The 22394-nt window shown below is 37.9% G+C and overlaps 1 protein-coding gene across 1 annotated transcript in view; it reads left to right on the top strand.

The window, feature by feature from the left end:
* Window positions 1-1084: 1084 nt before the first annotated feature.
* Window positions 1085-22394, top strand: part of LOC130236827 (protocadherin Fat 3) — a 102601-nt gene continuing 81291 nt past the window's right edge. The window contains exons 1-2 of the mRNA XM_056467596.1: window positions 1085-4373; window positions 18061-18378. Coding sequence (XP_056323571.1) covers window positions 1091-4373; window positions 18061-18378 — 3601 coding nt within the window. The 5' untranslated portion in view covers window positions 1085-1090. The remainder of the gene's footprint in view (window positions 4374-18060; window positions 18379-22394) is intronic.

The raw sequence follows: 22394 nt of genomic DNA, 5'->3' as shown, positions 1-22394 counted from the left end.
GCATTAGTTTCCGTGATGGAATCACGGAGAGGGACTGTGTGAGAGATGGGATGCACCGCTTAACAGAGTTTAAAATAAAAACACAAGACAAGGCTGTGCACAAAATCTAACCTCGTTCAATACGTTTAAAACGTAACATTTAATTATCGTTATCATTACATCCTTACAAACGTATTTTTAAATAATGAATATATGTAAAACGAATACGCTTTAAACTGTATTCAAAATAACAAGATTATCGTGCGCTCTTTCTTATCTTTAACTAATTAATTGAATTGTCAGGTAATCGTGAGCGATAAGATTTAGATCTTAGTGTTGCTATGGGACAGCAGCAGCAACAGCGGTGTCGTTTGCGCATTCACGGGATAACGTGCCGTGAGCGCGCTTCAGGAGATGCGCGCTCCTCTGATTACAGTCAACTGTGAGTGGCAGTGAGTGCTGTATGGCAAGAAAGAAGTGAAGGATGTAGTTTCTCAGAGCGGGCTCTCGAATGTCTGCAGCGCACAGATTTCTTTCTCCCTAAGCCAGAGGTAAGAGCTCATTCACATATTTTGATGCACTAATTATTGGAGAACAACTGAATGCTCGCTCACGCTAATATACATCATTTAATAGACCCCACAGCGGTGAAAGTTTCCTTTGATGGCAATCGCATATTGTTGGTGACTCGTGTGTTCTTTGGAGAAATCGGGTTTTGTTTTACACGATCAAAGTTATTTACTTTAAATGCCCCAAACTGTGGATAATGTCTATTATTCAGACATCTTTGTTTTTGCTCTTGTAAAATTAATTTAATATTAGCTTTTCAATATTATATGTCACTTTACATTTCATTTGAGCTCTTATCAATTTTATAAGATTATCTGACTGGCTTGTCAATCTTTTGTGAAAGTGTGTTATTAAGTCCACGGAGAACAGGGTCAGGAATTTATATATTTTTGACAATTTAATCCAAACCAAGGGCTTCTGAATAAATAACTGCCTTCAAGTTTATTTGAGCAATAAGAAATGTCTCTGAGAGATGAATGCCCTAGATTGAAACGGTTTACTGCATATATATCTCTTATTTGCAGGGTAACTGGATGATGGCATGGCTATAAACCGCTGCCCTGGGGGCAGTATGAGGATCCGTCTCACCAGTTTCTCCTTATTGCTCCTCCACCTGCTTTCCAGTTTGGGGCAACTACAGGAGCCTGGGTCGTCCTCTATTCAATTTACCAGCTCCATCTACAATGCCACCATTTATGAGAACTGTGCAGCTCGGACATACATTAGGACTGATGTTAAAATGGGGATTGTTCTGTCTAAGTTGGGCCCATTAGACATCGAATATTCTATTGAATCTGGGGACGATGAGGGGCTGTTTCAGGTTGAGGAATTCATGTTGGGGGACTTTTGTTTTCTCCGCATACGGACTAGCGGTGGCAGCGCTGCCATTCTGAACCGGGAAGTGCAGGATAATTATACATTAACTGTGAGGGCTACTGCCGGAGGGGGGCTGGAGGCTTCTGTGACAGTTAATGTGCAAATTATGGACATGAACGACCTCCGACCTTTGTTCTCTCCCACTTCCTATGCCATTAATATTCCAGAAAGTACTCCATTGGGATCGAATGTGGCTCAGGTGACTGCCACTGATGCAGACATCGGTTCCAATGGCGAGTTTTACTATTTCTTCAGAGAAGACGTTGAGGAGTTTGCTGTCCACCCAACCAGCGGGGTGGTATCACTCACAGCTAAGCCCAATGCAGATAAAAAGAGCAGATTTGACCTTGAAGTTTTAGCAGTGGATCGTGGAATGAAGGTTTATGGGAACAGCGGCATTAGCAGTACAGCCAAACTAGTGATCAGTGTTCTGCGTATCAATGAATTTCCGCCAACACTGACTGCAGTTGCACTTTACCCTTTAATATCAGACAAAGAGCCAGTTTATGCTGTTGTTACTGTTGAAGACTTGGACGAAGGACCCAATGGAGAAATAGAGTGGGTTGCCATTATTGCAGGTGATCCTCAGGAGCAGTTTGTCCTTGACAGAGCTCCACTTGGAAATGAGTACAAGCTGAAGATGTCTGAGCCTGTCAACTGGGATAAATTTCCTTACGGTTGCAATCTCACTTTTCAAGCCAAAGACAGAGGCACACCACCAAGATTTTCGAGCGTTCAGACTGTACAGCTCCTAGTGAAAAAGCCACAGTCTGTGCAAGTGAGTTTTGAAAGGAAAAATTACAAAACCTCAATTATTGAGACTGCACCACCAGGGACTATTGTAGAAACTGTGAGGATATCTCCAAGACTGCCAGTTGTCAGCTACGCCCTAAGTCTGACCTCTGATTCAATATTTTTTATAATTAATCCACTTACTGGTGTTATCTCGACAGCACAAGAGTTTACCACATTAAGCCAGGAGCTGTTTAATTTAGAGGTGATGGAGACAGTGAGTGGCATGACAGCAAAAGTGCAGATCAAGGTTGAGGATGCTAACAACAAGTCACCAATATTTACCAGCACATTTTATGAAGTTTTTGTGAATGAGAGTATTCCCATTGGCACAGTCATTCTCACTCTATCAGCCGTGGATGATGATAAAGGTGAGAATGGGTGCATAACATACAGTATAGCCAGCCTTCAGGCCTTACCGTTTATCATCAACCAAACTACAGGAGAGCTAATGACATCCAAAGAACTGGATTTTGAATCATCCTTGGAAACGTATGTATTTGCTGTCCGGGCCTCTGACTGGGGCTCACCTTACAGACGAGAAAGTGAGGTCAATGTTACTGTACAAGTCTTGAACATCAATGACAACCAACCCCTTTTTGAGCGTGTGTCATGTAAAGGTGCAATAGGACGTGATTTTCCTGTTGGTCAGACCATCATCATAATGTCTGCCATTGATATTGATGAGCTTGGATTGGTTAAATATGAAATTGTGTCCGGAAATGAGCAAGATGTATTCAGTCTTAACCCAGACTCTGGGATGTTGTCATTGAAAAGACCCCTCAGTGCAATGAGTGCAAGGATTGAACAGTTCAACTTGAAAATAGCTGCGTCAGATGGTGAGATGCTCTCTGAACCCACATTTGTAAATATATCATTAGTCCGTGGCAGTATGCCAGCAAGGAGTTTTAATTGTCGAGACACAAAAGTTGCACAAAAGTTAGCTGAGAAACTTCTAAAAAGAGCCACTGCTATTAGCAAATCCAAAGTGGAGGAAGGCTACACAGATCTGTTTTCTGTCAACAAACAGACGCCTCAGTTTGAATCCTTTCCATCAGATATTGTAGTTCGTGAGGACATGCCTGTGGGAGCCAGTGTCCTTCAGGTGAACACAAATGATGGTGACACAGGTTACAATGGTCGCATCCTGCATGCCATATCAGATCCGAACAGTGACAGCTGTTTTAATATTGACATAGAAACTGGCCTAATATACATCTATCAGCCACTGGACCGTGAACGTTCAGACCGATACCTCCTTAACATAACTGTATATGACTTGGGCATTCCACAGAGATCCAGCTGGAGATTGTTAACCATAAACATCGAGGATGTGAATGATAATAGCCCAGAATTCTCCCTCAAGAGCTACACTGCTGTTGTAACAGAGAACGCAGCCACTGGCACAGAAGTGATCCAGGTCACAGCTTCAGATAATGATCTTGGCGTGAATGGTGAAATTTCATACACCTTGTTAACAAACACCCCTCTGTTTTCCATAAACAGCGAGACTGGTTCTGTTTATGTGTCTGGTCATTTGGACAGGGAGTCCATTTCTGATTTCACTCTCAAAATTCAAGCTACAGATAAGGCAGAAAGAGGGAATCAGATGTTCTCAGAGACAACACTGAGAGTCTACCTTGAGGATGTAAATGACTGTGCTCCTGTGTTTATTCCCAAGAGCTACAGTTGCCGTGTTTTGGAAGACCTTCCCATAGGTGCAGTTATAGCTTGGCTGCAAACGCAAGACCCGGACATCGGATCTGGTGGATGGGTGAGATACTCCCTGCCCAACGACTTCAATGGAACATTTAAGATTAATTCTGAAAGTGGTGCTATTAAGGTGGCTAAGGACCTGGATTATGAGAAGCAACAGTTTTACAATCTCTCACTAGTTGCAGAGGACTTGGGTTTCCCAGTCAAGCTTCGCTCCGAGTCTTATCTTGAAGTGGAAGTCATTGATGTCAATGAGAACCTCAATGAGCCATACTTTTCTGAATTTGCAGTGAGGGGCTCTGTAAAAGAAAACTCTCGTCATGGAACAAGTGTCCTCCAGGTGACTGCTCAGGATGATGACAAGGGCAGAGATGGAGTGATCAGATACTCCATTAATGCTAGAAGTGGCCTCGGAAGATTTGCCATTGATGAAGAAACAGGTATGTATAACTTGATTCTTTTTGTGCGTTTTGCTCATGCTGTCTGCTATGTTTTACATTTTGTGAAGACTAACCAGTCCTGAGTCAATGCTCGTACGATAAAACAAAACCTGTGAATTTATGCCTTAACATTTTACTGCAGTGTGCTGACTGAATGGTATTAAAAGGTCACTGTGACGTTATTTGTCTTGGCAATGAATTTGTGCTCGGAGTCTACAATTGCCTCTGAAATTGCAGCCACTGGAAAAGACCGCTCACCCAGAAAGGTGGGACTTAACCTCTGTGTGGTTTGAAACAGTGATCTTTCACAGTCTGCGCCTCAAAATCATTTATGTGAGGTCTGATATTTGCAATATTGAAGAAGAAAAACTGCTTAGTTACTCGCAGCGCTTGTGTGCGGTGCCAGATTCACTATTAATTACAACTAATGACTATTGATTACAGAACTACAACGGGCAGTGAGATGTAACTGTGGTCTTCCATTCACATGTCAGCTAATTAGGCTGAGCCTGTTAATCAGGCCCCTGTTTAAAGTAAGCGAGTGGTGCACGTTTGTGCCAGAACCTCAAATGAGCATGGATTTTCCACAGAGAATTGAATGCCCTACCAGCAGCAACAGACAAGTTGTAGGGGAAGCGGATACAAAAGAATAAGAGTTGTCTTTCATCTTCAAAGTAAAACCTTTGGGATAAGAAAGGACAGTGGCATTGGCTCAGCACACTCACTACACATCCTTCTACCGATATCCATTTAGACACCAGGTTGTGTGTGGTGTGTTGTCAGTCGTTGTTGTTACTGGACTTTTGCGATGATTGAAAGCGGGCAGTTCATGCAATAGACTTCCAAGCGAGCAGAAATCAAAGCCACTTGATCTCAGTCGCCAGTCGAGATGCACTCGGCATGGAGGTTTGTATATGTAGAGCGATTCCGATATAGGAAGTCTCTTTGCTCAGATGCAAGAGTGAACTTAAAAAGGCTGGTGGGATTTATGAAGGCCTTATCGTCGGAGCGCTCTGCTGCTTTGAGCAGGCATTGGTATTCCTACCCACACTTTGGGAAATAAATCAGAGTGCACTCTCACTCAGACGCCTGTCGAGAAACAAGTTCAGCTCTAATTTGCCTCTGAGATTTGGCCTCTTTTTCTCCAGAGTCAGGTTAAGTCCTTTATGTCAAAATCTCTCAGACACCTGCACAAAGGGTTGCTTGTGCTACACATCCTCACACGTTCCACAAGACTGATGTATTCTGTTTAGCTTTTTGAAAGACAACATATTTTTGGAGCATATGGGAGTCAGAGATCTTTACCACAAGCCCACATCCTCTTACAGACTTCTTGAACTTTGATTGTAATTCAGGGGAGCTATCAAGGGTTTTCCTTTTGATGCCTGCATGGCATACAAAGGAAACGTCTCTCTTGCCGTAACAAAGATGCAGAATTAAAATATGAAAAGGACAGGGAAAAGATTTGTTGAAAAGGAAAAGTGCTTTTTCAGCATGTTTAGTTGCTATGCTTGTGAACTCCTGGTAATTCAAGATGCCCGGTGTGAAAAGAACTGCGCTTGATGTTGATTGTAGACATGAAGGATGAGTCGGTGGCTTAGTTCTGCTTGGTTATGTTTTACATTCTGGCAAATTATGAATATTATTGATTGTTTCCATCTTAAAATTTGAACTTTTGTTATTTTTTCTTAAGGAAGTCCTAATTAAGGCAGAGCCACCGAATGTTTTGAACGTTTCGAAATTACATTATGGCTGTCATTTTATTTGCAGGAAAACATCTGCTATTAAGCTAAATAGCATGTGTGTCAATGTGTTTTGCATTTGAAATGGCTAATTTGCTAGATCTTAAAGGATAATTGGGGCCTTTTTGTGATGTGGCTAACCACAAAACACATAATCATACTTTTAAGTTTGTTACAGTTGAAGGACGTGCCACCGATTTTCTACCTTTTTAGCTCCATAAGCAGTCCTTGGTGTTCGTAACACACACCTGTTGAATGACTTTCATGAATAATGATAAATGCTAAAAGCAATGGCTTGTAAAGGAAAAGGAAGCAGATGGGTTTAGTGTGGTTTTCAGTGACATGATCAGTGGTTTTGCGATTCACAATGAGCTGAAAGCCAATTGCAGCATGTCAAATCATTTGCATTGCTCTAGTCACTTTTGCGACTGCAAATCAGGATCTGGCGTTCAAATGCTTTACAAAATCAGGCTTTTAGTGTAAATCTGTGTCTCTTTAATTTGAGCAGGGACAAGACTCGTGTTTTGTACAATTTCTGATTCTCAGCACCAGAACCTGTGGGACTCCATCAAAACATCTTCTTCTTCAAAGCCAGAATCTTTGAATCAAACTGTGGAAAGCATGTCTTGAGTCTGTAGAGTCCTGTTCTAGACAGCGTTGGATCCTTGTGTCATTTTTTATGCCATCTGTCATACTTCTGACTCGACTGATGTAGTTTCTCAGAGTGTGAGTGTATAGAAGCAGATCGCTGTATTCTCAGTGTGAGTGGACATTGCTTGTGTGACTTTCACATTTATACTGCAGTTTCCCTGAAAGGTTTTTCAATATGATGAAAGGATGTAATGTGATATGATGACCAATGAGTTTTGTGCTTAAAATATATATTGTTATCTGTGTCAAGGGTTTTTAGGATAGTAAAAAGCAAACTTCATACATTTTTAACATCTTTTAACATTTCAGATGTTGTTTACTCCTGTAAAACTAGCTACGAAAAGAAAAGCTTTGTTTCCCGTATTCCCTGAATACCCACAAGATGTTAATGTAATAAGAGTACATTTGGCTGAATTTCAGGCTGAATTGCACCCCAATTTACTCCTATCGCAGTATAAAAAAATCTAGCATGCTTAAAAGCAGAGGAAACGGCTCATTAGTGAACCTTCTCTCCATCCATCAACTTCACTTTAACTGGAACTATCTAGATGATTTGGTACACTTTTCATTTAACCCTCATTTCTGTTTGGGCTGTGAAAGACTCTTATTTATAGCTCAGAATGCTTATAATATAAGTGTGAGTTTGATTGGCTTTTGCTAATCTAATGAAACCTAATCATAAAAAGTCTTTCAGTTTGATAACCTGCTGCTAACATTACTGCATTATAGGGCTTAGATATTAAATCTCAATCTGATCTTAAAGTTGAATCATTTTGCTTAATCAAAGAACATAAGAACCAATCAATGTTAATTTGAATGATTTTTTTTACATGTGCATAATAAGGATCTTAATTCAGGACATTCAGAGTAGCAAACATACTCTTCTACAGTACCTATTACGGATATAGTCTGCTGAATTCAGCATGGGCTTCTTTGATTAAGTCATGCATAAAATCTGCATATAAACGTTTTTAAGCTCATATCATAATTCAAGGTAGCACTATAACATATTCATAGTCTTTTCATTATTCAAATTGTTTCAATATGTTATACATTTACATTACAGAAGTAAATATCACAAAGGTCTAGAAGAGCGTGTGTGCTTAATCTAAGCCTATATAAACTATGTAAACTATATACAGTATACAAAAAAACCTTTGTGTCCTAAAGTGGGGTTTTTCAGTTCATGAGTAGAGCTGTGTGACATTGGAAAACACTGACGTTGCAATATTTTGTTTTTCTGCAATATCAAAACAATTTCACCAGATAGCTTAAATAGCTCTGGAAATGATTTGTTATTTCAGAATGATTGGGGCGATTTTGCAAGAGAGTGTGTATGCATAAAATACAATAAACATGACGAGCAAGATAAATGCAATAGAACAGAGGTGCAAATGAAATAAACAGTCCTCTATGTTTTTTTTTTTTGTGGAGACTCACAGTTTCAGGTACAGAAATTGAACGATCAAACGTAAAAGAGCTCTGTCTTTACAAAAATGAAGACGTTCACTCTATTATTAAAGTAACATTTACTCTATTATGTGACAAAGATACCACAAATTCAATCTGTGGTGCCTATGGTGCACATCCTGCTATGTGATATTTTGCAAATGCACACATTGCGATGCCTTAATAGATTGAGTAAATTAAAAATATTAAATTGTCGATTTGGGCAACAAAGTGGCTCAGTGGTTTGCACTGTAGCCTCACAGAGAAGGTCACTGGTTCGAGTCCCAGTTAGTTGGCATTTCTGTGTGGAATTCACATTAGTTCACATGGGTTTCCTCTGGGTACTCTGGTTTCCCCCACAGCCCAAAGACATATAGGTGAATTAGATTAACTAAATTGGCTGTAGTGTTTGAGTGTGTGTGTGTGTGTGTGTGTGTGTGAATGTCAGAGTGTATGGGTGTTTCCCAGTACTGGGTTGCGACTGGAAGTATATAATGTAAATATACACTGGAATAGTTGGTGGTTCATTCTGCTGTGGCAACCCCTGATAAATAAGGGACCAAGCCAAAGGAAAATGAATGAAAATGTGGATTTTAAGCCATCATGTTGTGTGACAGGCTTCTAGATCTAAATGCTTGGGTTCTAGTCTTTGTTTTAGAACAAAATGTTCAGGTATTGTTGAGTTATATTTACCACAGACTCTGAACTCTGAAAGCTTCATTATACAACCCCACAGAAAAATCTTGAAAGAACCTGCTGCCAATTTGTATTCTGGGTTTTGATGTCATTTTTTATGTACATGTCATAAAAGTTTATGTATCCATCTGTTTTGTATCTTTGGGGTTGGTTTTAAAGGGGTCATGAACTGAGAAATCAATATTTTCTGATCTTTTGACATATAAGAGGTCAACAACCTATAGTTTCAGAACACAAAACTTTCAGCCTAAAAAAAAGATCACCACCTGCTTCTACATCACTTCCTATTTAAAATAGTCACTAGTTCACACTGCAGTAGGTAGTAAATAATAAGAGAGACAATGCAGGTTAAATTATCAACCAAATGATAAAGATTGAACCAAAGGCAACATGATTCTGCTCAGTGCTTTGCATCATTAGAATTGCCTTCCTTCTGATCCCAATGCTAAAAGTGGATGAACTTTATTTTTAAAGACAATCTGCATCCTTTTTTAAACTTAATTTTATTGTAGATTTGTTTACAAACAGGGAAGTCTGATTGACTGAAAGATGATGCTGTGCAGATGATACTGAATATGACAGTAATGTTACACCCCATAAATGTGAGTAGCTTTTTTTGATTATGGCTTCATTCTTGTTTTCTGTGTTATTGTTTAATATGTCAGTATGTCTTTTTATTAAATTAAATCAAATCACAGCAGCATCTAGTAGGGCTGCATGATATTGGAAAAATATGATGCTTTATTTTGTTATTCTGCAATATATATCGCGATATGAACACACTTTTTACCAGATGAATTCAATATCTCTACTTGGAAATAATAAATAATTTTAGACTGATTGGGATGATTCTGTAGAAAAGTGCATCTGCATAAAATATATTAAACCATCTATAATAATACAATTAAATACAATACATTTGAAACAAACAGTGTTTGTTCTTTTCTGAGTCTAACAATAGGTACAGTAATTGAATAATACAAATAAAAATAATTCCGTAAAATTAATCATTGAAGTAACAGTAGTTTTTTTTTGTGCCTGAATGCTTTTAAAATCATTATACTTTCGCAAAGGCCTCAAAAAAAAACCATGAAGATTATAAATTACAATCCAGACTCAATATTGCATATCCTGCAATGTGACTATGGACCCTTTTCACAAGCCTGTTATGATGCATTTAACGGTCATCAACATCTTAAATCCTTGAAAGTTTTTATTTAGATTTTTTTTTTAAATGTATGAACATTTATATGTATTTATGTATGTAGTATATCATCTTTGCTTTATATTACAAAAAAAGAATTACTGCTTGTGCAAGGTATTTCTAATGCAGCTATTATGGCACAGGACAGTAAACTTCACGTTATTCTCTCCTCTGGCTGCCGTCATCAGTCTCACACAATTTTATTCCTTTTTCTGAAAATCTTTATAACATCATCGCAGAGTTTTTCGTGTATTATTTGAGCAAATAAGAATGTAAAAAAAAATATTTGTTGTACTCTACCTCTGCGCTCTAAGTTTTCCCAACTATGATGACATCTGTGAAACCCTTAAATGGGAAAAGGGTCTATTGTGAATGATGCTAAAATAAAACCCAGCAGGCACAGGATGTCAACATGACGTCAGATTGACGTTGTACCCCAATGTCGTGGGGACGTTGCATTTTGTTTGGAAATAAAAATCGGGTTGACGTCAATGTCCAACCTAAAATCAATCAAAAATCAACATCTAATGACGTTACAGCTTGACGTTGGTGGATGTTACTACTATGACATCTATCAGACGTTAGATTTTGGTTGCCATACCTGACAAATACATATCAGTATTTGACCTCAATATGATGTTTTAAGATGTTGGCTCGATGTTGGATTTTGGTCACTTTCCAACACAACCTAAAAATCAACCATATATCAACATCATTTGATGACATTATAGGACGTCACTGCCTAGACATTGAATTTTGGTCACCTGACATCACAACCTAAATCTAACCTATCATGACGTTGTGTGCCTGCTGGGTATATTATGCACCCCTAGCATCTACTCTATCTGTGAAAGAAGTGGGCCATCAGTCATATGCAATAAACATCGGTGGGCAAGCAGTGTGCCTTTTACACCTGAGCCTGCAATCCACCACATCAATTCAACAGGTGTATTCTGATAAGGCTGAATATGCTAGAGAGTGGACAAGTATTTTTTTTTTTTTACTTTTTATGTAAATTTATCCTTTTTTATGTACAGTATAAAGTCTAGATAACATCATAAGTGGGCCTCATGAAAACAGTGCAAACAAAAAGGCAGTTCAGGACCCCTTTAAATGGTTAGTGTGTGAGCACTTAGTGAACCAGGACTAAATGTATAATTGTATTGTTTTTTCATCCAGTCCAACAGGACCTTTAGTGTGGTCTTTCGCTCAGCTTAACCGGTTGACTGAGAAGTTAAATAACGTGAAGTGGGGTTGTTTTGCTCTGAAGGTGTGTATGGTGAACATAGTATGTTTCCTTCAGGCGAACTGACCCGTCACACAGCATTAGCTCACTGAGGAACCTTTCAGTTTCCACCCATATCCTTTGTGTCTCTGTCCCCTCGGGTGTCCTTCTCAGTGCTTTTAAGGTTTGAGTAAGAATCAAGGACCTGCGCACTGAGTATACTCTTCTTTTTTTTAGCTTCTGGTGGCTGTGAGGGCTGGAATCCCTTCGGCCGAATGGCTTCACGGCTGACTGCTTTTGTTCTGTGCTATGGTTGACCGATCGACGTTGCATTGCACTGCCACAAAATGGGTCATTCTGTCAGCGATGCCCCTTCCCATCAGCGATCGTATTTACATGTGTTCGTGATGCATTGTCGAAGAGCTGCTAATCACAGAAAGGCAGAGGCAGCACTTTGGTCAGGAATGATTAGATTTGCTGCGCTGAAGACCTGAAGGTCATACAGTCTCTGAGCGGAGCCGTTTGTAGCCCGCGGTGGGATTCCCAGCCCATCTAAAGTTGGCGATATGTCCAAGATGTCACTTTGGATCGGACGCCACTAGCTAAAGATCTGTCCACTCAGCAATCATGTCCGATGCACAGTGTACTGTGTTACACCTAAAGTGTAAACAGACTGTTTGACGATTCATGTTGTTCTCACACTTTTCACACTTCAGAATGTTTTCTCTATACTCTCTTAATGTAGGTCACTTGCAATTGCTTTGAAGAAGATGGCCATTGATCATTTATGGGTGTGTTGCCACATACATCTTGCATAGTGCTTCACAATAGTATTTTAAGACTTTTGGCTGATTATTAGCATCTAAATTAGGCAAATTAGTCTTAATTACTTTCAACGACTACATTTACATGGACATCAGATCATCATTTTTCTATTGCCTTAAACTGAATAAGACAATAAAATGATTATGATCCCGTTTTACATGTTAGAGCACATAATTCGATGAACGTCATTGCGTCACCATGCTATCCACATTTCCTACAGAGTTTCATGTAATTTCAGGTGTTTCATTTTTAATTTGTCGACTTTAACTGCAGTTTGGCACTTTCACTTTTATTCAGGAATGTTTCATGCATGCCCTTAGTGACAAACTGAGGTATCGGATGCGAGGATGAACTGCTGGAGGTGTGTAGCTTCAATGGAATTTCATATCGCATGCCGTTTTGGAAAAAAAAAACCCTCTGCAGTTTGCAATGAACGTGTTTGTGGTCCTTTACTGACTCAGTAGGTGCAGAGAATAGTGTCAAACAGCCATGCGTGAATAGACCAGGGGTGTTCAAACTCAGTCCTGGAGGGCCGGTGTCCTGCATAGTTTTGTTCCAACTTTCTTCAACACAACCTGCCTGGAAGTTTCTAGTATACCTAGAAAGAGCTTGATTAGCTGGTTCAGGTGTGTCTAATTGAGGTTGGAACTAAACTTTGCAGGACACCGGCCCTCCGGGACCGAATTTGGACACCCCTGGTATACACTATCCTATCGCAAAATGTGGTGAAAGTTCTACACAATGGTAATAGTTTGATTGCGGTGATTAGATACCTGTACTTCAGTAATGCGGCTAAAATCAGAATACTTTACATGTCTTAATTCGATTTCTGTTTAGTTCGATTATGACCTTAATTGGGTTAAATTAATCAAAAATCACTGTTTACTGTAGACTCTTAATCAGAGTATCGTCTTAATCGTATTAAAATTGGATTACTGGTGTCCATGTAAACGTTCTCACTGTTTGCTAATAAATTAAAGGGATAGTTTATCCAAAACTGAAAATTTTGCCATCATCTACTCACCCTTTACTTGTTTCAAACATTTATGAGTTTCTTATACAGAAGATATTTTGAAAAAAGACTGAAAACCATTGACTTGTATAGTATTTTCCTGCTATGGAAGTTAATGGTTTTCAGCTTTTTTCAAAATGTCTTCTTTTGTGTTCTACAGATTGAAGAAATTCCACTTGAGGATGATTACATTTTCATTTTTTAGGTGAACTATCAGTTAAGAGAAGAATTCAAAGATGAAAGGCATAGTTGTTTAATTTTAAACTTTTTTAGTTTTTAAATTAAATTAATGCATTGAACTGACAGTCATGTACAATATGACAAATTTATTTTTTTTGTTATTTTTTAAATAAATTAGCTAAAATAAATGCTCATAATGTGTCAACTGTTTCAACGTTGATAACAAAATGTTTAATTATTTAAAACTGAAAAGTTAAAATTCATTAGTCCTTTATACATTACATGGCAAAACCATTTGTTCAGGGTGTCTGCGGGGTCTTAAAAAAAAAAAAAAGTTTAGGCCTTAAAAGGTCTTTTAATTTCCTGAAATTTTGTGTTGTATGTCTTAAATCATTTCAAACAGGCCTTCATTTTTCTCTGTCTAAAGTTACCCAATCGGGTCTACCAATCGCCAATAATTCTTTTAACAAAAGTTAAATATTTAACTCCATTTACCATTAAGGTGTAATTATCTTCCTTACAATGACATTTGTTTGGAAGTTCTCCATGTATTTTACTTGTATTAATCCTTAGCGTTTAGCCCTGTATAAGTCTGAAATTTGCTTTATAATGGTCTTAAAAAAAGTGAAACATGCAGAAACCCTGTTTATTGGCATTTAAATAATGTGCATGGTTAGATAATGTCTTCAATGTCCTCTTTGTGAGGTGGCACAGTTTTTAACACTGTCGCCTCAGTTGGCATTTCTGTGTGGAGTTTGCATGTTCTCCTCGTGTTGGCGTGGGTTTCCTCCGAGTGCCCCACAGTCCCCCAAGACATGTGCTAAAGGTGAATTGAATAAACTAAACTGTCTGTAGTTTGAGTGAATGGATGTGTACGGGTGTTTCCCAATACTGGGTTGCAGCTGGAAGGACATCCGCTGCGAAAAAATATGTCGGAATAGTTGGTGGTTCATTCTGCTGTGGTGACCTCTGAAATAGAGACTAAGCCAAAAGAAAATGAATAAATGAATGTCCTGTTTGTGCTTATGTCTTTATTTTCCATTAAATAAAACAGCAGACTGTTGAAATGAATATGTGGTTGATTAGAGGTTACAGTATAAGAGGATCAAGCAGTTATTTTAATATTACTGTGTGATTTGTTTGAAAAATAAGCAGAGGTTGTGGAAACTTGTGAATAATTTTACTGCTCAAGCACCTTGATGAATATCCTAGTGCCTAGTTGAATATATGCTGAAGTGGAAGTATTGTCATTCAGTGTAATGTTTTTGTCATTCGGGTTGCTAGGCACTTCCAAAAAGTCATTGCAGACCAAATACAGTAGCTAAAGCGGCAAGGAAACAAGAAAGGTTTCGAGGATTACAATTGTCAAAATAACAGTATACAGATATTTGAAGACAGAAAGTCTCCTCTCCCTATATGTCAAAAATTCAGGAGAGGATTCAAGATTCTTTACCCAGTGCACCACCTTCATGATGTCATTTATCTTGGCAAACCCAGAATATTCATAAATATATGTGCAAGCATTCATTTTAGGTACAAGTATGTCAGAAATAATGCTACAATCTAAGCAAGCACAGCCGAGGAGCATCTTTAAAAATAGTTTTTTTATATGTCATCAAATGTTTTTTTTTCTTTTCATAAAACACCAGACATGGCTTGAAATCAAAAGTCCCCATGAAATCAAAATAATAGACGTTCCTATCAGTATGTTAGTCTTAAGAATAACCTATCTATAATTTAGTGTGCTCCAAAACAGTGACAAAATTCACATTTAGAAAATAAGATAATAATGCAAAGCTTGAAGGTTGTCACTTTCACCTAAATGGGTCAACAATGTTTTGATGTAACCTTGTATTTCAGTTTCTCTTCAACTCTTCTGACCAATCAAATTCTGTATAGGATCTGACATGTCCTGACCCTTCAAGACGTTTTTTTATTTGATGCGTTTGAGCTCAATCACTCTCACTGGCAGAGCTGTGCTAAAAGCAAAATGCTTTTTGGCAGTTTTTTCAAAAAGGGGAGGAGCCACCAGGTGTTGTATATTACAGAACAAAAACCTGGTAATAAGCTGCCTTAAGCTAACATTTTTAGTGTATATTCACACAATATGGAGCAAGACTTTATTGTAATTTACTAAAATATATATTTTTTATGACAGCTAGCCTGGGTGATTTCTATATTGTTTTCAGAATATACCAGACAGAATTTTTAAGCATATAAACTTGTTACGCTGAAACACATTTCAGTGGGAGTCTGCTGCAAATCATTGTAAAATGGTGTATGTTTTTGCTCTGACTTAAAAAAAGGAAACAGTAAACATTCTGATGTGTATTAAAAATACACCTTCATTGTTTTGATGCTTTCACCATGAGCTATACATAAAATGGAACTACCTGCATTCAAAATTCACATTTCTTATCTACAGGGAATGAGCAAAGGCTATATTCATACAATATGGAGAAAGGCTTTACTGTAAATAGAACTGTAAAAAGTAGTTACTAAAATATTATTTTTTACACAGCTACCTGTCGCCTGGGTGATTGTCATAGTGTTTTCATACCTGACAGGAGTTTAAAGTATATAAGCGTGTTAATCTGAAAAATAATTTAGTAGGAGTCTGCTGCAAATCATTGTAAAATAGTGTATATTTTTGCTCTGATTTAAAAATAAAAAGAAAACCGTAAACATTCAGATGTATTAAAAAAAATACACTTTCATTGTTTTAATGCTTGAAACATCTTTCGTCTTTGACCTATATATACACATTTGTACTATTTTCATTCATAAAACACATTTCTAATCCACTGGGAATGAGCAAATCTACAAGAAATGCTATATTCCCACAATATTGAGAAAGGCTTTACTGTAAATACTAGTTACTAAAATATAACTTGTATGATGGGAGACCACATGAGAAAACTAGGTTGCTGCGGGAAGTGGTGTTAGTGAGGCCAGCAGCGGGCACTCAACCTGTGGTCTGTGTAAGTCCTAATGCCCCAGTATAGTGAAGAAGACACTATTGTCAGTGAACACCATCTTTCGGATGAGCCGTTACACCGAAGTCCTGACTATCTGTGGTCATTAAAAATCCCATGGCACTTCTCGTTAAGAGTAGGGGTGTAACCCCAGTGTCCTGTCCAAAGTCTCTCCATCGGCCTTTACCAATCATGGCCTCCCAATCATCCCCATCCACAAAATCGGCTCTATCACTGTCTCCCCACTCTGGTGTGGGGTGAGCGCACTGGCACCGTTGTCCTGTGGCTGCAGTCACATCATCCAAGTTTATGCTGCACACTGGTGGTGGTGTGGAGAGACCCCCTCATGATTGTGAAGCGCTTTGGGTGTATGGGCATACACAAAAAATGTGCTATATAAATACACATTACATTACATGATCGGCTGGGTGATAGCCATATTGTTTTCACACCAGACAAGATCATGAACTCTGAAAAATATTTCAGTGGGAGTCTGCTGAAAATCACTATAAAATTGTGTATTTTTTGCTCGGGTGTATGAAAAAACACACTTTCATTGTTTTGAAGCTTGAAACATCTTTCGTCTTTAACCTATATATACATATTTTTACTATTTCCATTTAAAGTGCACATTTCTAATCTACAGGGAATGAGCAAATCTACAAGAAATGCTATATTTACACAATATGGAGAAAGGCTTTACAGTAAATACTAGTTACTAAAAGATAATTTTTATGATCACCTGAATGATAGCCATATTGTTTTCACACCTGACAGCATCTTGAAGTATATAACCTTGTTGATCTGAAAAATATTTTAGTGTGAATCTGCTGCAAATCATTGTAAAATAGTGTATATTTTGCTCTTGATGTATTAAAAAAACACTTTCTTTGTTTTGATGCTTAAAACATCTTTCGTCTTTAACCTATATATACACACCTTTTTACTATTTCCATTCATAATACACATTTCTAATCTACAGGGAATGAACAAATCGACAAGATATGCTATATTCACACAGTATGGAAAAAGGCTTTACTGTAAATATTAGTTAGTAAAAAATAATTTTCATGACAGCTAGCCTGGGTGACCCTGATAACAATGATTTCTGTGTCGCTCATTGCCACTTTGAATAATTCATTGCAGATGTTTTACACATTTAATCTGTTCGCAATTGAGTTGTAGGCGGTGGACTGTAGTAAGAAAACGAAGCTCCGCACACAAGAAAGCATTTTCTCTGAATTGCTTTAGGTGGGTCTCAGGTATCGTTGACAGTTGAGTAAATTTCCCCAGAGAAAATGTGAAGAGAAATTACACTTCCCCCCTTTCTTTTTGTTAGGCATACCACACCAGCTCTTGCTTTTGAAACTCTCTGCTGAACTTTTTTGGAAGTGTGTGTGTCTCTAAAAACATTAATCTTTCAGCCTGACTTTAATCTCCTCAAAATGTTAGGCACATTACGCTTTAATAAAGTTTGACAGCAAAGTTTGACTCATGGTAGGCTTGGACGCTTTTGATGTGTAGTTGAATCACAAAAACCGAGTTATGGATAGCTTGAAAAATAACCGAATGTTCCCGGCTCACTCGAGCCCGAGAACTGATAGCGGTTGATGTGTCATAAAAACCGAATTTGTCATGAAAGCCCACAAACTGCGTGAAGTAGTTCTTGTTGAATTCATCAAACAGATGATCGATACTGAATATGTTCTTTTCCCTCTGTTCTTACAGGAATGATTTACACCGCTGACTCTCTGGACTGTGAGGCTCAGGATTCCTATTGGCTGACTGTATATGCGACGGATCGAGGCGTCGTTCCGCTTTCCGCATCTATTGAGGTGTTCATTCAGGTGGAGGATGTGAATGATAATGCGCCTTTGACTTCTGAACCCATCTACCACCCATATGTTATGGAGAACTCTCCTAAAGACGTGTCTGTGGTTCGTGTTCAAGCCCAGGATCCGGATGTTACGGCCTCAGATAGCCGTCTCACGTACCGAATCACTGCTGGAAATCCTCAGAACTTCTTTTCCATCGATTACAACACAGGTACTTTTTTTTTTCATTTGAAAAATAAACCAAAAAACACTCAGAATTCAAAGAAAATAAAGAACTGTGAAATGAATTGCTAGAGTTAGAGTAAAAGCCAGTTTATATATAGTATATTTATGTCTCACAGTCATACTTGTCAACGCTTCCATTTTTATCGAGATTTTACTTTATTTTACAATTCCATCCTGCAATCATCCCATAATAGTATTTTTTACAATATTTTTCCTTATAATTTTTTTTAGGTATGAAAACACAATAGATTTTTTAAAATATATTTTATATATATATATTTTTATATATGTGTGTGTATATATATATGTGTATATATATATATATATATATATATATATATATATATATATATATATATATATATATATATATATATATATATATAAAACCAGCAGGATTCTCTTCCTTTTCATTACAGGCGCCAAAAACAAAACAGTCAGTTCATGTAGCGGTGCGTGATCTATCAGACACGCTCTATAGTCATAAATAGATGCTTTTTCCCAAACTGATACTGTACCCACGATTTGAAGCAGAGTAAAAGTGGACACTCTGGGTTTTGAGTTCATGTTTGAACAGATATATACACATAATAATAATAATAATATCTAAACATGTCGATCTTGGTGGGTTTACTTTTAATCACAACAAAATTTGTCTTAAATGAACATAAACAGGGCGACGCAGTGGCGCAGTAGGTAGTGCTGTCGCCTCACAGCAAGAAGGTCGCTGGTTCGAGCCTCGGCTGGGTCAGTTGGTGTTTCTGTGTGGAGTTTGCATGTTCTTTCCCCCGCAGTCCAAAGACATGCGGTACAGGTGAATTGGGTAGGCTAAATTGTCCGTAGTGTGTGTGAATAAGTGTGTATGTGTTTCCTAGTGATGGGTTGCAGCTAGAAGGGCATCTACTGCATAAAACAAATGCTGGATAAGTTGGCGGTTCATTCCGCTGTGGCGACCCCATATTAATAAAGGGACTAAGCCGAAAAGAAAATGAATGAATGAACATAAACAGTTAGGAAAGCAATCGAAGGCTTTCATTATAGATCTGCATTTTTAAAGTGACACCTCTGTTATTTAATGTGGTCAAACGAAAAATCTAAATGAGAGATTCATTCGCTGCTCTTTAATCAGAATGTTTAAATTTTACAGTGAAGAAAATGTAAATGAGATTTGAGAACTTGATTCAATTTCTTTATAATAGCTTTTCATTTTAATTTTCAGTGGAATTGCTCATTTAAAATAAACGTATTACACAAGAGGACATGGTTTTAGTGACAAAATGCATCAATTTCTGTTTTTGGAAAATTCATTCATTCATTTTGGCTTAGTCCCTTTATTAATCAGGGGTCGCCACAGCGGAATGAACCGCCAACTCATCCAGCATATGTTTAACGCAGTGGATGCACTTCCAGCTGCAACCCATCACTGGGAAACACCCACAGACTCATGCTTCCACACACATACACTGCGGACAATTTAGGCTACCCCTATAGCGCATATCTTTGGACTGTGAGGGAAACCGGAGCACCCGGAGGAAACCCACGAAGATACGAGGAGTACATGCAAACTCCACAATTTTTACAATAGCCGTGTGTAAAATGCAACATCAGAGGCATTGTCACATCAACAACTCACACTGACTTATGTTTAGAATCAGATTAGTCTGTTTACGCATGCTAATTTTGAGAAACATTCTAATTTTGAGATAATGGACACTTGCAGTTAATCATCAGATAAGATTTGTATAGATTTTTAAATGATTTATTTTTACATTTGTATTGTGGCAGAAGCAAGATTCCAGATGTATTTAATAAATTAGAAAAAAGTTCTTTCTACTTCAGAAATGTCATATAAATAATTTCTTGGTAAAATGTGAATGAAATTTACTTGCAATGAGGTGAAAAATGTTTCTACGTAAAAACCTACTTTTTGTTCAGTCTAGGACAATAAATTGTTTTAAAATGTTTGATTTTTTTCAGCTACAGTAGGCAAATTAATTCCAAAGTTATAGTTATTATAACTATAAAATTAAGATATAAAAGATATAAATTCAGATATAAAGTAAGGGACCCAGGGATTATACGCGATAAATGTGTTTAATTTAAAATAAAAAATGTAATAAATAAGAATAATAAAGGCGGCACCGGCACGGTGGCTCAGTGGTTAGCACTGTCGCCTCACAACATGAAGGTCACTGGTATGAGTCTCGTTTGTTTTTGTGTGGGGTGTACATGTTTTCCCTGTGTTGGTGTGGGTTTCCTCTGGGTGCTCCTGTGCCCCCACAGTCCAAAGACATGCAGTATAAGTGAATTGAGTAAACTAAATTGGCGGTAGTGTATGGGTGTTTCCCAGTACTGGGTTGCAGCTGAAGGGGCATCCGTGGCGTAAAACATATCCTGGAATAGTTGGCGGTTCATTCTGCTGTGGCGACCCCTAATAAATAAAGGACTAAGCCGAAGGAAAATGAATAAAGGATAATAAATACATTCATTCATTCATTCATTCATTCATTCATTTTCTTTTCGGCTTAGTCCTTTTATTTCTGGGGTTGCCACACTGGAATGAACCGCCAACTTATCCAGCATATGTTTTATGCAGCGGATACCCTTCCAGCTGCAACCCATCTCTGGGAAACATCCATACACTCTCATTCGTACACTTACACTACGTACAATTTAGCTTACCTAATTCACCTATAGCACATGTCTTTGGACTGTGGGGGAAACTGGAGCATCCAGAGGAAACCCACGCGATAACAAGGAGGACATGCAAACTCCTTCCAGAAATGCTAACTGACCTAGCCGAGGATCAAACCAGCGACATTCTTGCTGTGAGGCGACCGTTCTACCCACTGCGCCATTTAAAATAATTTCTATTTTAGTTTTATGAGAATTTACTTCATATTTTAATATAAAAATGAATAAAATTTATGAGATTACATCGCATAAAGGTATGCAATTTACATTCATATCATTTTTAATCTACAGAAAATCTAAAGCAACATAAATAAAATAAATTTTGCAAGCGGATCATCTTTGACCATCTTTTCCTGCGATGCAATTTCAGTGCAGTGTTCAAAACCTCCTCAATCCGGCCTCCTCTCGCTTTCACAAATACTTTCACAAGTACTGCTAAATGAACTGAGCAGCACAGGCTGTAATCTGCTTCGGTGTCAGGACATTCTAGTGTGAAGAGTTAACACACATGCAGAGTCCTGATCCCATAGCATGCTGGGTACTGCTGATTACACCGGGTGCTGCTTTTCCTTGTCATTTAAGAAGTGAGTCATGGGAGCTTATGTATGCAGCTGTAGTCAGTGAATTAATTAAACAAGGTTCGGTGCCAGCAGGAAAGCTTTTCATTCTACTATCGGCAAATCCCTCCAAGGCAGCGCGTGGCACCACGTATTTACACTGGAATACAGAGGTTTAAGCTCAATAAATCTAACTCAATATATATAATGAGATGTGAGCGAGCATGCGGATGAATTAATATGTAGAGCGGAGAGGGGAAATACTATATTTCTCTGTCAAATATGAACTCTGTGAAAGCTAATGAATGAAGGTGAGTGTATACAGTAGGAGGATGAAATGTACGAAAAACAAAAACAAAATTATAATGAAGAATCAAAGCTTGAATGGGATTACATTTTCATGTGTCAGGGATAGTTCACACAAAACAATTATTTACTCATTATTTGCTTACCCTCAAGTGCTTCCACAGCTTTATGAGTTTCTTTACTCTGTTGAACACTAAAAACACTAACATTTTGTTGAAGGCATCGAAATATCTTCTATTGTGTTCAACAGAAGAACAAAACCGAAACAGGTTTGAAACAAGTAAAATATTGGTGGAACTATACACTACCTGACAAAAGTCTTGTCGCCTATCCAAGTTTTAGGAACAACAAATAATAACTTGACTTCTAGTTGATCATTTGGTATCAGAAATGGCTTATATTAAGACCCCTAGATTACGTTTATTTTACCATAATAAAATATGAT

The sequence above is a fragment of the Danio aesculapii genome, chromosome 10, assembly GCF_903798145.1.
Source record: "Danio aesculapii chromosome 10, fDanAes4.1, whole genome shotgun sequence".
Classification (NCBI taxonomy): Eukaryota; Metazoa; Chordata; class Actinopteri; order Cypriniformes; family Danionidae; genus Danio; species Danio aesculapii.
Note: the sequence above shows the minus strand (reverse complement) of the source record. Positions and strands in the feature narration are given on the sequence as shown.